The sequence below is a fragment of the Tamandua tetradactyla genome, chromosome 1 (genome assembly GCF_023851605.1).
Source record: "Tamandua tetradactyla isolate mTamTet1 chromosome 1, mTamTet1.pri, whole genome shotgun sequence".
NCBI classification, from domain to species: domain Eukaryota; kingdom Metazoa; phylum Chordata; class Mammalia; order Pilosa; family Myrmecophagidae; genus Tamandua; species Tamandua tetradactyla.
The window spans coordinates 129,885,027-129,899,487 of NC_135327.1; the positions used below are offsets into that span (position 1 = coordinate 129,885,027).

The following is a 14,461-nucleotide window of genomic DNA, read 5'->3' on the forward strand; positions in this document are numbered from 1 at the left end:
GTATTTACAGATCCATACTGCTAGTTTTTATACCAACTGGTGGCTCAATGCTTTTCTACCAGGGGCAATACCAATCATACAGTGCACTTGGAAAGGTACGGGGCATTTCTAGCTGTCGTCATGTTGGAGAGCATGACTGGCACTTTGTAGGTGAGGTCAAATGACAACGAATATCATATAATGTGTAGGACAGTCCTGCAAAGAATTGTTCTGCCCCAAATGTCAATACATCCCCAACTGAGAGTACACAATGATTAGTACATAGCAATATAGCATAGGCAAAAATCAACACACAGAGAGGAAAAAACATGACATCAAAAGGGAGGAGTAATCTTAGAATTATCCAAGACTGATGGCAAGAAAGATGAGTTTGGCTTTGCTCTTAGGAAAAAGGAAACTTGTCCCTTTAAATAATTGCTGGGTTCCTATAATCTCATTAAGCCCAAAACTGCCAAGTAGGCTAAGCAAAACAGAGTTAATAAAAATAGTTCTGTTCTCCATAGGATAGAGGCCCTTTATTTCCTGAAGAAAATACTTTTCAACCTTACCAAAACACTTATTCTACATACCACCTCATAACCATTCTCAATTTCTGAGTCTTCTGGTGAGTAACTACAAATGGCCTGCCACTTTATAAAATTCTTTTTCCTTGCTTGACTGAATATTTTAGGTAGTTTTCTAGTAAGCATTCTTTCTAATTTCTAAAAAAGAGGTGGTTTAAGGTAGTTTAGAATGGGTAGGCAGTTGGTTATGAGTCCTTCTTGTCACTCGTTCATTCTTTATACAAATGTTAATTGAGCCAAACATAAAATACCTTGTATCTCCTTTAACTTAGCAACTTGGGTAAATCTGCATCAACATTCTAGAAGACCAAAAGGTGTCAGGGCCATTGAAAAGTTTTATTAAGTTTTATATTAATAAACAGCAAGGAGTCTTGAGGTTCCAACACTTACAAACATGGGTGATCTGGACAGGAATCTGCAGGGCTGTCATGGGGCTTGGCGAGATGGCTGTATTTTCTTCCAAGCGGGCAACTCGGATCTGAACATGCTGTACATTGGAATTACCATTTGGAACTCCAGATCCTGATTTATTCTCCAAAAGCGATGGGTTGTTTTTTTGGTTCTCATGTAACTGTTTAAGACCTTTTATTAGGACTGAAGGGAGATGGGTAGACAAAAAGAACATTGATTCTCCGACACCACCATCTAAGTAGCAAGGGAGGTGGGGAGTAAGGAGGGAAAGTTTTGGAATAAATAATTGTATAATGGATACGAAATCTTATCAAAATAACAGTTAAAATATTTTGAAACTACAGCCTGTTCTGAAATTTTTGGAGATGTTACATATCACAACAGAATTTTAAAAATTTGTAATATTGCTGTTCTTGATAACTAAGATTTATAATGCATTAGAAAAACAGGACATTGTAAGGAACATGTAAAGACATTATCTATCTCTTAGGGATTCTTGATAAAATTCTTATTATTTATGAAGAATACAGGCCATGCTAAGCTTATTTTTAAATGAACACATGTATGTATGTGTGTGATATTTACAAGGACTCAAGGGCACTTGACTTTTAGTCACTGCATGAGTGTGATCAGTTGGTTGTGGGCCTACTTCTAAACAGTCTTCTATTTCTAAATAGTAATATGCAACCACATCAAATTCTTGCATAAGGCAGACTTTGCCTTCCTCTACCATTCATGATTGCACTAATCCTCTGTTGATACTTCAAATCTGACCAGGTTCATTCACTCTTTTCTGGTTTTAACAAACATTAGTGTTTATAAATTCAAAACTGGGTTTTCATCAAGCCAAAGTTCCAAGGAATTTAATTTTCCTCTGCAAAAAAAAAAAAAAGGAACTTGGAGCAATATACTAAGGGATTAAATTTGATAGCCTAAAATTAAGCAGACTTTATAACTTAGACTAGTGCCTAAGTATACAGCAAGCAATGAAGTGAGAATATGCTATTCTTGTTTTAAGCAAGCCCAATTTAGGATCTCTGGATTTACCTATCAAATGGAGAGTTTATACACTCTTTGCTGTATGAAATAAACCACAGGATTTCTTCAAATGAATAAACCCAGTTAAGATATATGAAGTTAATAGACTCAAAAAAAAATGGATTTAGACATAAATTTTCAGAAATACACCTTGTAGAGAATGAAAATATGCTATGTTAAATTTATTCATAATTTCTGTGGGAGAGTAAGAAATGTGTTTATTTTCATCTTAGGTGCTTTGGGACTTACAAATCATATGAACTCTTCTCTAGGAGAGAAAAGACTAATTTGCCCAAAGAAATAGGGAAAGATCATCTCTTCAGCTGGCAAAGAATTCCCAACATCTAATTCTTACAGAGTAAATATGGCAAGAGAAGGGAAGGACTTAAAAAGCAAAAAATATTTTACCAGGGAATGACACATCCTTATGGTTTGCAATCTGCCTTTTGATGGTCCACCATTTACTTCGAAGCCATTGTGGTGAGCGGACACTGCTCCACCCCTCAGCTAATAGATCCCAGTTTATATCATTTTCATCAGCTACACCAAGCTCTGCTATCCTACAGGTTACAAAATAAGCATTTGTTAGATGTTGATTTATTTCATCATAAGAACCCCACTGACTACTATGATAACACTGGTAATAAAGGAAATGGCAGTTATGCCAGCAATGGGAGAGGATTTAAGGAGTGCTAAACCACTTCCAGAGTTAAGAGCTAAGAAATATCACTAAGCAATAGCTGTTTATTAAAGGAACCAATGGACTGAACTGTAAAAGGTTAGAACCAGAGGAAGCACTTAAAGAAAGGGAGAAGCTGAAGGTTAGAATGGGATAGTAACAAGCAAGTTTAGTTGTATAACGTTATTCTGCAATGTGTCAGAGTGTGGGCTTTACTAAGTCAGTAGTCCTGGATCTGAGCTTTTCCATTTGTTAAAATAACAAAAATGTTTAGAAATTTGCTATTTCTAAAGATGACTAGTTGAAGAAAATTATGTTTAAAAAACCCAAACCAAAACGATCAAAAAGCAAAATACCACCACAATAGTACAGTTAAATTGGGGGTTTTAAAAGTCTATTCATTTTGTGACCTTGATGATTTTGATTTTATGATAGGGAATACCACAATGACAACTTCTGTTCCGTCAGTAACTTAAATATAATTTCTTGCTGGTATTTTTGCACATCTGAGTTACTGAGTCTTAATGGTTAAACCATCTAATTTTTAAAATAAGCTTGGAATTATCATCATAAAGCTATTTTGGACATGTACTAAATGGAAGTGTCTGATTTGGTCCAGTTTGAAAGGGTGGGGTAAACTGGGCCCCTTTTTGGCAATGTGAGCACAGTAGCCAAGGATTGAAGGGCATGGAGACTGAATAGCCCTCATAACCTGAATATACTCCCCCTAGTCTAGGACTGAGGCACATTGGTGGGACAGTGGAAAAGCTGCACTGCCGCTGCCTGTGCCATACCTGTTCTGTGGATATAGAGAGGACTTCAGTCTCCACGCCTTCAATCTGGTACTTTGCACGAGCACTAAATCCACTAAAAAGGAACAAACACAAAACAAAAAAAAAGCTCAATATGAAATATTAGGATCTTAAAACATTGGCTCTCTATGGGAAGTATGTTTTCAGACATTAGGCATTTTAGGAAACTAAAAGAGGAAACTCAACCAAGACATCAATAACAATTAAACAGCATTGAAGATTTAGACACAAACCTGAGGATGAGATTGATTTCATCTTCCTTGGTCCACTCAGTGCCCCCACTTTGTTTCCAGTTCAGGTAGTTGAGCCATTTAGACCGACACTGCTTTTCTGAGCGGGTACCCACTCGTTCAGCTACAGCTGCCCAAGACACACCCTGTGTGACTATGTCACCTGGCTCTGTGCTTGTCAATTCATGAACCACCTCTGCCAGTCTCTTTTCTTCTTCTTCTGTCCATTTCCCTGAAAAAAGGAAATCATCCAGACTACCAGTGGTCCCTCTCCTTTTGAAGAACAAATTCAGCCTACATTTCCAAGGACTGATAAGACGTATACAGTATTCTAAAAGTTTATTTCAGAACAACTCTGTGGTGGGAAACCACATACACCTGTTATAGACAGTTGCATTTTACCATGCCAGTAAGGTTCTTAGCACAAAAGAAAATAGAGAATCCTAATGGAAAGCAGGAAAGAAAAACTACCCAAAACCTAACCAGGAAGAATGAAGTACTTTCAAGTTACACCAAGTCCTTGAAGAGCTTCATTGATGCCTTGATGGACACAGACACTCAAGCTTTTTATTTTTTCCATTCTTCTAAATAATACTGCTGCTCTGCAGAAGTGGAATACGCCCAAGAAAGGCCATTATTTATAGGAATGAATGATGAGGGTCAAGGTGGTATGACATCCATGGAGCCCCAACCATCTTAGTAAAACTTAGGTTTATATCATCCCCCTTCTCCATTATCCCAAATCCAAGTTACTGTGATGAAATATCAGTAAAGTCTGAGACTGGTATTCATGCATTTTTTTATTTCAGGTCTTTGAACCCATAAACCCATAAATAGCATCAAATGTTCCTCTTTGTCTTTTTTTCTGAAGAAGCTTGAGCAGAAAAACAAAATAAGAGAAAGAAAATATTTTTTACTTCCTCCATTTTTGTTTACATTTTGTTACTGGTAGTTAAAAACTTCTATAAAATTCCAAAAAGGTTAAGTGCATTCAGGGATTTGTCATTCCACAAATATTTACTGAATGTTTATGTACTAGTTAAAATTTTGGATATTTTGGATGCAAAACAAAGTCCTGTTTTCCTATTCTGCAGGATATGAAAAGAGGGAACAACTCTGGGTAATGCTTTGTTTTCCTGGTATGGCATACAGGAGAGAACTCCTGATCAGAAGTGATATGAACCCACATGGAAAAGGAGCAAGCAGCTCATTTCCTCAGGCTGCAATAAGGGAATGGCCCAGTGTCCTTCCAAATTATGCTAAGAGGGATCCTGCACTCACAGCAGTTTACACAAACCTCTGGGGTCCCATCCTAAATCTAATTTAGTTAATTCATTCACACCTGCTTTATTCATTAAGCTGACCATGCCACAGAGTTGGTGAAATTTATGTTCCTGATGTTTTGGAGGCAATAGTGGTGGTGGTGGAGGGGTTAACCAGGACCCATTCTCAATTCCACTTTTGCAAAACAGGGGAATGAGGATACAATATATATTCCCTAGAAGTGCAAGCTAAATTTGAGAATTATTTTTTCTAACTGGAAGACTGAGCACAGATTGTAGATCTTTCATGACACATTAGGGCTGAAAGGGGACCATGAGATGATCTATTCTAACTTCTTCCTTGTATAGAGGAAACTGAGGCCCAGAAAGGATACATTATTGTTAATAGCAGAGCTAAAACTTGTTGGTCACATAGGTTAGGTTTAAGAGTATCATGAATACATTTATATACATGAAAAGTTAGATAGGTATTTTGTGGTCTAGCCTGGGGACTGAAACACCATTCAGTGTTGGTGTTTAAAATAGTGAACACAGCTTCATCCTAAGTTAGGACCTACCTAGAACCAAAATTTTTCATAAACATGAGTTGATGGAGTAAGTTCAACAGTTACCTAGGCCTAAGTTAAAATTACTTCCTGTACATATACCTTAAAAATAAATACTTTCCCAAAGAAAAAGACTAGATAATAAAGTCTGAACTAAGTTGAGTGACATAGATTTCTTTGAAGAAAAGAAGAGAAAGGAGGTGGGTAGGAGGCTCAAATGCTGACAAGAAAATGCCACCAAAAGCACGCATAGTACCTGTGTTGCAAGTATCCTTCATCAGTCGGCACCGATCTTTGACGGAAGACGCACTTCTTCCTAGCGCCGCCCCTATTGTTGCCCAGTCATTGCCATGCTTTATCCGGAGCCTAAAACAAGAGTCTGCCAATCAGCATTTGGTTCAACTGTTTTCTCACTTTTAATTTCATCATTTATTCTTCATTCTTCTTCTTCCCATTTGACTGGCTTGGAAGTTGTGGGCAGCAATACTTTGAGAGCCAAAGTTTGAAAGTGTGGCCTTTTTTGGGGTCCACAGTTGTCTGTGGGTGAAAAAAAAACAGGCAGCAATTGCCTTTTTCCTGGGTCAGAGAAGAAATAAATAACTTGGATATGTGTTCAAAAAAGACCAAATTTACCCTCAGGTTACTGACACAATCTCCCAGGCAAGTCCCCGATTTTTCCCTTTTGAGCATAATCCTAATGGTCTCACAGGTTTTTTCATAAACAAGATATATCTTCAATTTTTTTCATGTTCCATACAATCCATTAAACCATGCTTTATGGCCCTAACTCAGTGAAACAAAACTATGTCTCCTGACATTCAACAGTGCTTATAAGGAGGTAGAGTTAGCCCAGATATTCAGCGAAATATCAGCCAAGTCACCATTTTAAAACTAAGCCATGTAAACACAACCCTAACTCTGATCCTGGCATATAAATTCCCCAAATTTGTCTTCAGGCCTTTAAGAATAGCCATTTAATCTCTTCTGGAACTTCTATCAGTAAACTGAGGAAGAATTTGGTGACCAACAACAGGAAAAGACTAAATGTATGTTCTATGAACATGGCTATTCTGTGCAGGTATAAACTGATAAGTTCCTTTTATGAGAGAAAGTCAATCATGCATAATAAAAGGATTAAATTTTACCAGTCTGCCAAAAATCTCTTGAAATTTTCAAAGAAAATTTTCAAACACAGGACATCAAAATATATCAGAATTAATGAAAAAATTTAAAACTTACTCCTTGAGCTTTTCAATTTCTTCAGGTGTGTACCTAGAAATTTAGAGAAATGTTTTAGAAAGACCAATTAGAATACAGCATGCTAAAAACCTTTAAAAAAAATCGTATTTCATTTTTAGAGCTAAATGCTAATAAGTCATTCTGCACATTGTTATTGTACAAACCAATGCAACTTTTAAAGTGAATAATAAAAAAATTAATCCTTCTGTTTTCTTTTTAAAATAATATTAAATACTTTAAGTTACAGTAAAGGTAAATTTTCTCTAGGAAAATTCAACATTTAGAACACACATGAATTCGCCCCTGTGCTGCCTAACTCTCTCTTACTTCATTTCAGAGTTAGGTTCAGGCACTCTGAAATCATAACTTATTCCTAAAAGATATAGGACATTGTAAAGCAGAGCTAAAAGGAAAATCTCCCACTATAAATTTTCTTGAGGTACTGAAAATTTTAAAATTCTCCTCACTTCCTCTACCCATGCATTCTTGGTCCAACATAAAAGCTCTGTTTTTACAGTGGGCAAGTACTCAATACAATCATTGCAAAGTTCTTTTAAAATGCCCATTAAATAATTTCAAAAGGCTGCTCACTTTGTAACCATCTGTTCTATGTGGAAGGCTTATACAGTTAATTCATTCACTTTTTCCCTTTATTGACTCCTCTTTTTTCCATGCCTTAAAATCATAGTTTAATTCCCTTCAGCTTTCAAATGTGCTCTCATTAGCAGGCTGCTGAACAGTGAGAAGATAAGTGGCATCAGTATCTTGACAGCATCTAGTATAGTCATAATACCAACACTTAAAATTTCCAAAGAGGAATTAAGAGTATGCCATTAATACCATACAATCACTGCATTGAGAATGTTAATTATGCCTTCCCATAAATGCTACATATAACAAAAACCCATGAATAATTACTTCCAGAAATGTAGTAATTTTTCACACTATTTTATTTTTTTTAAAAAAGAGATACCTATTTAGTAAATGCTATCCTATAAAAACGAAGACAGAAAATTAAAAATTAAATGCTACCAATATAAAGTTCTTTTTCACAGTTCTTAAATGTGTTCTTAAATCTGTAAGTACTACTATACTTTCTATAATGTTACTTAACCACAAAGCAGAGTTTGACAAGTAAACTAAGTCTATATAAGGGGGTTTAGATTCTAAATTCTAAAAAGTAGCCTTATTATAATGAGGTTTCACCAGATTCACAACATGGGCCTGTAGGATAAAAGTATTAGCATAACAGTAATTCACAGTTGTTTTTAATTAAGGTCTTGATCATAACTCCATTAAAAAAAACAGTTCTTTAAATATTTCCCCTAATTACATGAAAACATGCAGTATTATAAGTTTTCATACTTTCCCACATGGTTTCTGTCATCATACATGCGAAGCACTCTTCTATAAACTGCAAACAAAGGCCGGTTCAGACCCCATGCTATAGTCCTGTAGAAATCTTTTCTTTCATCTTTTGACATCTCAAAGATGATTTCTGTGGCATCTTTTATTCCGCGTGCCTAAATGGGTTACATTTTTTTGATTTAGGGAATTCTGATAAAATGCATATGGATAAACTGCTTTCAAAGTTGTATTTTATTTTAAAGATTATCAATGGCATTTTGAAAAATAATGTATTGCTAATTCATAAGTCCAAAGAACTTTAAAATGTTGCAAGAGGTAATAAAGTGATATTTAAATGTTCCAAAAGTAAACCATATCAAATTTAAGAAGTTATAGCTCTGTCAACCCCTTTTAAAATTACCAAAAATTAAAAATAAATCTAAATAAAGTAGAAAGAAACATAAAAACTAAATTACTGGAATCAAGAATCAACTTAGAAAGGATAAACAAAGCCAAAAGCTGGTTCTCTGAAAAGATCCATAAAGATCAATAAAATCTGAAAAGATGAGCCTCTGGCAAAAAAAAAAGAAAAGAGAAATGGGGCATAATGAGAGATGCTGCAGAGATTAAATAGTTAAAACAATATCACGGACAATTTTATGGCAATACATTTGGAAACTTAAATAGAATGAATAAATTCCTAGAAAAAAGTCAACTTACCAAAACTGACTCAGGAAAAGACAGAAAGACCATGAAGAAAAAATTAATCAATTACTAAGAATCTTCCCACAAAGAAAACACTAGGCCCAGATGACTTTACTGTTAACTCCTACCTAACGATCAAGAGGCAGAATTCCAATACTGGACTATTATTCTAGGGTAAACAAAAAGTGGTGAAGAAATACATAATTTTACCAGTCAAGAAACATAATTCTGACTATAAATGATTCTAATGTAAAGAGAGAGCAGGGACAATTCCCCACTCATTAGGCTAGCATAACCTCAGTAACAAAACTAGACGAGCAGTTTCATAAAGAAATTTTCAGGCCAAACTATTCATTAACAGAAACCAAAAAAAAAAACCCAGAAACATTTTAATGCACTGAACTCAGCAATGCATAAAAAAATAAATACACTATTACAACAAGTAGGTTTGTTCCAGGAATACCAGTTGGTGTTAATTTTAGAAAAATGATTAATGCAATTATAAATACATGAGTAGAAATAGATTCATGGAGAAAACTGTAAAATCTTAATGTGGAAAAAGCATTCCTAAAATTCAATATTTCGTAAGATAAAACCCCTAGCAAATCAGGTTTTATCTTAACCTGATAAAAGAGCATTTAGCAAAGTCGTTGGATACAAAATTAATATAGCCAGGTGCATTTCTATACAAAACTCAAAATATAATTTTAAAATTATTTATAATAACATCAAAATTAAAAGCATTAGGAATAAATCCTAGAAAATTTACACAAATTCTTTATGGAAGAAAACAAACAATATTAAGAAGGAATTAACTAAAAATGGAGAACTATATCACATTCTTCAAAAGGAGGGCAAAATATTATAAATGTTAATTCTCTCCAAACTGACGTACAGATTTAATGCATTCACAATCAAAATCACAAAAGAGTTTTTCAATCTTTGCAAGCTAATTCTAAATTTATAAAGGAAGAGCAAAGGACCAAGGACAGCAAAAATGTTCATGAAGATGTTAGTCCCATCAGACAGTGGGACTTCTTATGACAGAGCTGTACTGGTAGGAATTAACAAAGAACCTGGGAACAAATTAGAAAGCCAAGAAACAAACTGTGGAAATTTATTTAGGTCAGAAGAGGCACTGAAGATTGAGGAACACACTGACATTCCATAAATGATGCTGAGACAATTGTTAATTTTTATCCATATTGGAAAAGACATCATTGAAACCCCCCTTCATGCCCTACTGGAAAAAAATTGGTATGAAAGGCAAAATTTAATACTTTTATAGGACAATTTATAAGAATATCTTCATGCCCTTGGGGAGGGAGAGGATTTCCTAAACATGTGTACAATAATAATTTCCATACTAAAATTAATCATTTTTGTTCATCAAATGAGACCTAAAAAGGGAAGACAAAGACAAGCCACTAAACTGGGGAAAAAAAAATCTGTTAGCACAAGTAATAATCAATAAACCATTAATAACCAACATACATTATGAATTTCTATAAATTTATAAGAAGACAATCCCAAAGAACATTTGGTAAGATACAAATAGGAATTTTAAACAGGAAACACACATGACTACTAAACATAAAAAAAAATTTTCAGAGAAATATAAATTAAAACCATTTCATAACCACCAAATTTGTGCAAATTATTAGCAAAAGAATAAAAAACCCAATGACCATTAATTGGAATGGATAATCTGTAATATATTTGCAAAGTGAAATGCAGATAAATCAAAAGAGGACAGATCTCAAAATCATAAGTTTGAGAAAAAAAAGCAAATTACAGAAGATTACCTAGAGAATGAATCTATTTATATACATTCCCAAAACAGAAGTGTACTTGGCATACATTTTACACACTTCTGAATGTATAAAACTTCAGTTTTAGAAATTTAGAATCTTTTCTATAATTCTCTTCATTTATGCAATTCCAGTTCTGTAAATGATGAAACCTAAATATTTTCTGAGCACTTCATTGTAAGACAACTGTAGGGTGACCATATAATAAGATGAAAGATACTGATTTTTTTTCTCCAATTGTGAAAGATACTGCTTTTTTTTCTCTGATTCTGATGGTTACTTTCCCTTATCCTGAATATCAAAGTCCAGTTTCCAGAGGCTATTCCAACTTACCTCTGTTCAAGTGAAAGGGGTTAACTTAATGAGTCCTGGGTTTGATCTCTGCATCTTTGCCTCTCTGCTTTCCTTATGTTTTTGAGAACACAAGCTTTTCCTTCCAATATATACTATTGAAATTCTATCCCTTTAAGACTTAGTTCAAATCCTTCTTTTTCTATAAAATTTTCCATAAATTATCTTAACCCTTAATTACTCTCCCTTCTCTGATCTCATGCAGAACTCAATCTGGATCATTTATTCTACTTATTGATTCACTATATAAATTAGAGCTATAGATAGTACACTTCTATGGAACAAAACCTTCTTCACCTGGTTTTCAGCCTTCCCAGATGCAATGCTCGCTTTTCAAAGGCAAGCACTGTGTGTTATGGCAAGTTGTATCTTCAGTGCCTCAAAAATAGTATTCAAAAGACATTTAAAAAAAGAGAACTAAGTTTATAGTAAATAACCCTGGATATAAAAATGAATTAAATTTCTGATTTATTTTAAAAGGGAAGGGCTAGTATGACCTCATAAATAATTCAAGGAAGAAGACGTATACTTTTCACCTTTGGCTTGAGACAATCTAAATTTAAGCTCCAGTTTACACGCTGCTTGATATGTTAAGGCTTTTAGATCTGAGAGGCATTAAGGTTCTGTCTAAATTCCAGGGATGTAACTAGCAATTTAAAGCTATTTTAGACTGAAAATTCAAAATTTGTTTAAAAATATTACTAAATCATAGTCATGTACCTTAGCCTTATTAAGCTATGTGTATTAGCCAATCTATCACTACAAAATGAACAAAAAGCTCCTAATTATAAGTATTTACAATATGCTGCTTTGATATTTTTACAATTGGCAGTGAACAGATTAGTGAAACACAAAAATATGCCATAAGATACCTTGAGATAGCGTTCAATATTGTTCATCAAAATATCAATTTCTTCCTTTGACCACATCCCCTGCTTCCATTTATGTCCTTTAAAAGAAAACAAGTAATGTTATAGACAACACTATTTCTTAAGAGGAAAAAACTACTAAAGATTTGCTCTGGATTAAGTAAAATTGCTTTTGTAACCTCTGATTTTGAAGAATACATCTGATCCAGTTAAAGATAGCAGTAATTGAGATTTAAATAGTTTTACTTCCTCTTATCCTTTCAGCAGTACAGAATAGCTAAAAAGAGACTTCTTAGAATTAGGAAAGCCAAATCACATTTATAACTTCTCAAAAAGTTTCTCCCATGAAAAATAAGTTTTATAGGCAAAGGAACATGTACAGTTTCTAGGGCAATATAAGCAATATACTGGACACCAAAGAGTATATTACAAATATTCTACTTGGTTGACAAGAATCAATATACCTACTTAAAATTGTTTTCCCTATTTTTGCAACTCCCACTTTTTTCAAAGCAGCTTCCACAGCAATTTCTATGAGCATAGCAGCACTATAAACATTATGTTGCTTTAAACTTCTAAGCCACTTATCAAACCAAAATTAATAGATCCTTGAAAAGGTTATAATGCCTTCTCTTCCTGCTCCCATAAATAGCAACTATATTGTCTTTTAAATGTCACCAGTATGAATTTGTTCAAATATTAACAAGACAAAATCTACTTCAAATCAGAAACAGAAAAATAATCATCAATTACTGAAAAACAAATATTGTTTTCATGCTCTCATTCAGAGCCAAATATAATTCAATTAGGAATGCTCAATTACTGTCAATTACTCAATCAAAAGGTTAGGAACCAACTCTGAATATTGATGACTATAAGGCCTTTCTACTTCCATCTCTCTACTGGACACTAATATTCACAGTGTATCTTACCTTTGTTAGTCAGAGAATCTTTATCTTCTTTAGTTGTAAACCATGCTTGGCTAACTGCTGAAACTTCCTCATTAGCCAAAGGGGATAGTTCATCTAGTTGCTCATTCTGTAAAATCTTGAAAAGTAAAAAAGTACCACCTTGATTTGATACTTAGCCTGAGTCATCTTTATTATAATGTTAAGCACTAAAACTATAATGCAGTAATATGGAATCGATTTGCTTTACAGTCAAAGAATATTCAATTTACAGAGAAACATTCTTTTTTTCTTTTGCTATTTTTATATGGCAGTATGAAAACAAAATTATCTGCATTAACAAAAATATGACCTTCATTTAAGCAATCAACTTTGTACTTATGCCTTCAATTTTATAAATATTGGCTAAAAGATTCCATTAAGTATTTAAATCAATATAGGATATCCAAAACCATTTGTATATTTAGATATGCCAAATGTACTCATACAGCTGCAAAAGGTTCCAGACAGGAAAATGGTTCAGTGCTGTGACTGGTTAATGTTCTCATAGGTACTGTAATGTAATGTACTGTGATGTAATTACATTATACCTGTAATGTAATTCCTTGCTACACCGAAAGGATTAACAAGGTAAATCAAAAGACATTATTGTAAAATCATGTTCTACTTACTGTTTGCTGGGCAACTTTGTTTTAGGTCCCCCTCTAGAGCTGATTCCTAGACTTATTAATGTACCTTCTTCAAAGCCCTATCAGTAATACCTTCTTCATAAAGAACTCTATTATTTGCCACTTCTTACTACTACTACTACTACTATTACCACCACCACCAGTGAAGCTAAAACAGTCTTTATTGAGAAATGTATAGTTAAAAAGAATAACAGCTTTATTGAGATATAATCCATATACCATAAAATTCACTTTTTGTAAGTGTACAAGTCAGTGGCTTTTAGTATATTTACATTTTTGCAACAACCACAGGTACATAATAGTTTCAATTATAGACAAACTACACCTAAAAAATTTTGTAGGAATTAAATGGCTTTTAACAGAGTTGCTTTGGCCCAAAGAGGACCACTGAGTAAACCAGGAAGACATACATGGAAACAGTGCTACCATCTCAGGTATGAGCCTATCGTAAGACTCATAGGTCACTAGGGATGCCCATGCCTAGTGACCCCTCAATCCAGTTTGGTCTCTGGGACTGGATAAACTACTAAACTACATCATGGAATGGAGAAATTCCTAGGAAGGATTGGACTATTTCTTGAATAAGTTGAATGAGTCAAGCTGTCTCAGTGAAAAATGAGAAGAAACGCCACATCTCTATTATTGTCTACTTTATTTCTATATCTGGAGGCAATAAACTCATTGTTGGTATCCCAAAGGAAAGTTATTTTTAAAAATCCATGGGCAAAAAAGCTAGAAATCACTACAACACTGAACTATGAAAAGGTTTATAAGCTGTATTTTATTGCTCATACATTCTTTGTTTTGTTATTTAAAGATCAAGAAGATGAACTAGACAAATTAGATGCTGTCCAAAGGCCCACTGAATTCTAAAGATAACAATTCTCTAAGATTTGAAATCCTAACAGAGCCACCTGAAAGTCACTGAAGCTTTGTGCTATAAATCAATAAAGGGTGATAGAAGAGAGCTAGGGAAAGACC

At 34.0% G+C, this 14,461-nt stretch overlaps 1 protein-coding gene across 11 annotated transcripts in view; it reads right to left on the reverse strand.

Annotated features, from left to right (window-relative positions):
• The window catches only part of DMTF1 (cyclin D binding myb like transcription factor 1), a 42,417-nt gene that overhangs the window by 6,023 nt on the left and 21,933 nt on the right, over window positions 1–14,461 (reverse strand). For 9 of the 11 annotated variants that reach the window (XM_077150209.1, XM_077149433.1, XM_077149886.1 and 6 more), the window contains 8 exons: window positions 12,816–12,930; window positions 11,887–11,963; window positions 8,166–8,323; window positions 6,801–6,833; window positions 5,818–5,927; window positions 3,737–3,965; window positions 2,421–2,572; window positions 954–1,208 (listed from right to left, as the gene is read on the reverse strand). In XM_077150209.1, coding sequence (XP_077006324.1) covers window positions 954–1,208; window positions 2,421–2,572; window positions 3,737–3,965; window positions 5,818–5,927; window positions 6,801–6,833; window positions 8,166–8,323; window positions 11,887–11,963; window positions 12,816–12,930 — 1,129 coding nt within the window. The remainder of the gene's footprint in view (window positions 1–953; window positions 1,209–2,420; window positions 2,573–3,736; window positions 3,966–5,817; window positions 5,928–6,800; window positions 6,834–8,165; window positions 8,324–11,886; window positions 11,964–12,815; window positions 12,931–14,461) is intronic. The other 2 variants (XM_077149973.1, XM_077150046.1) reach the window with 1 other exon arrangement.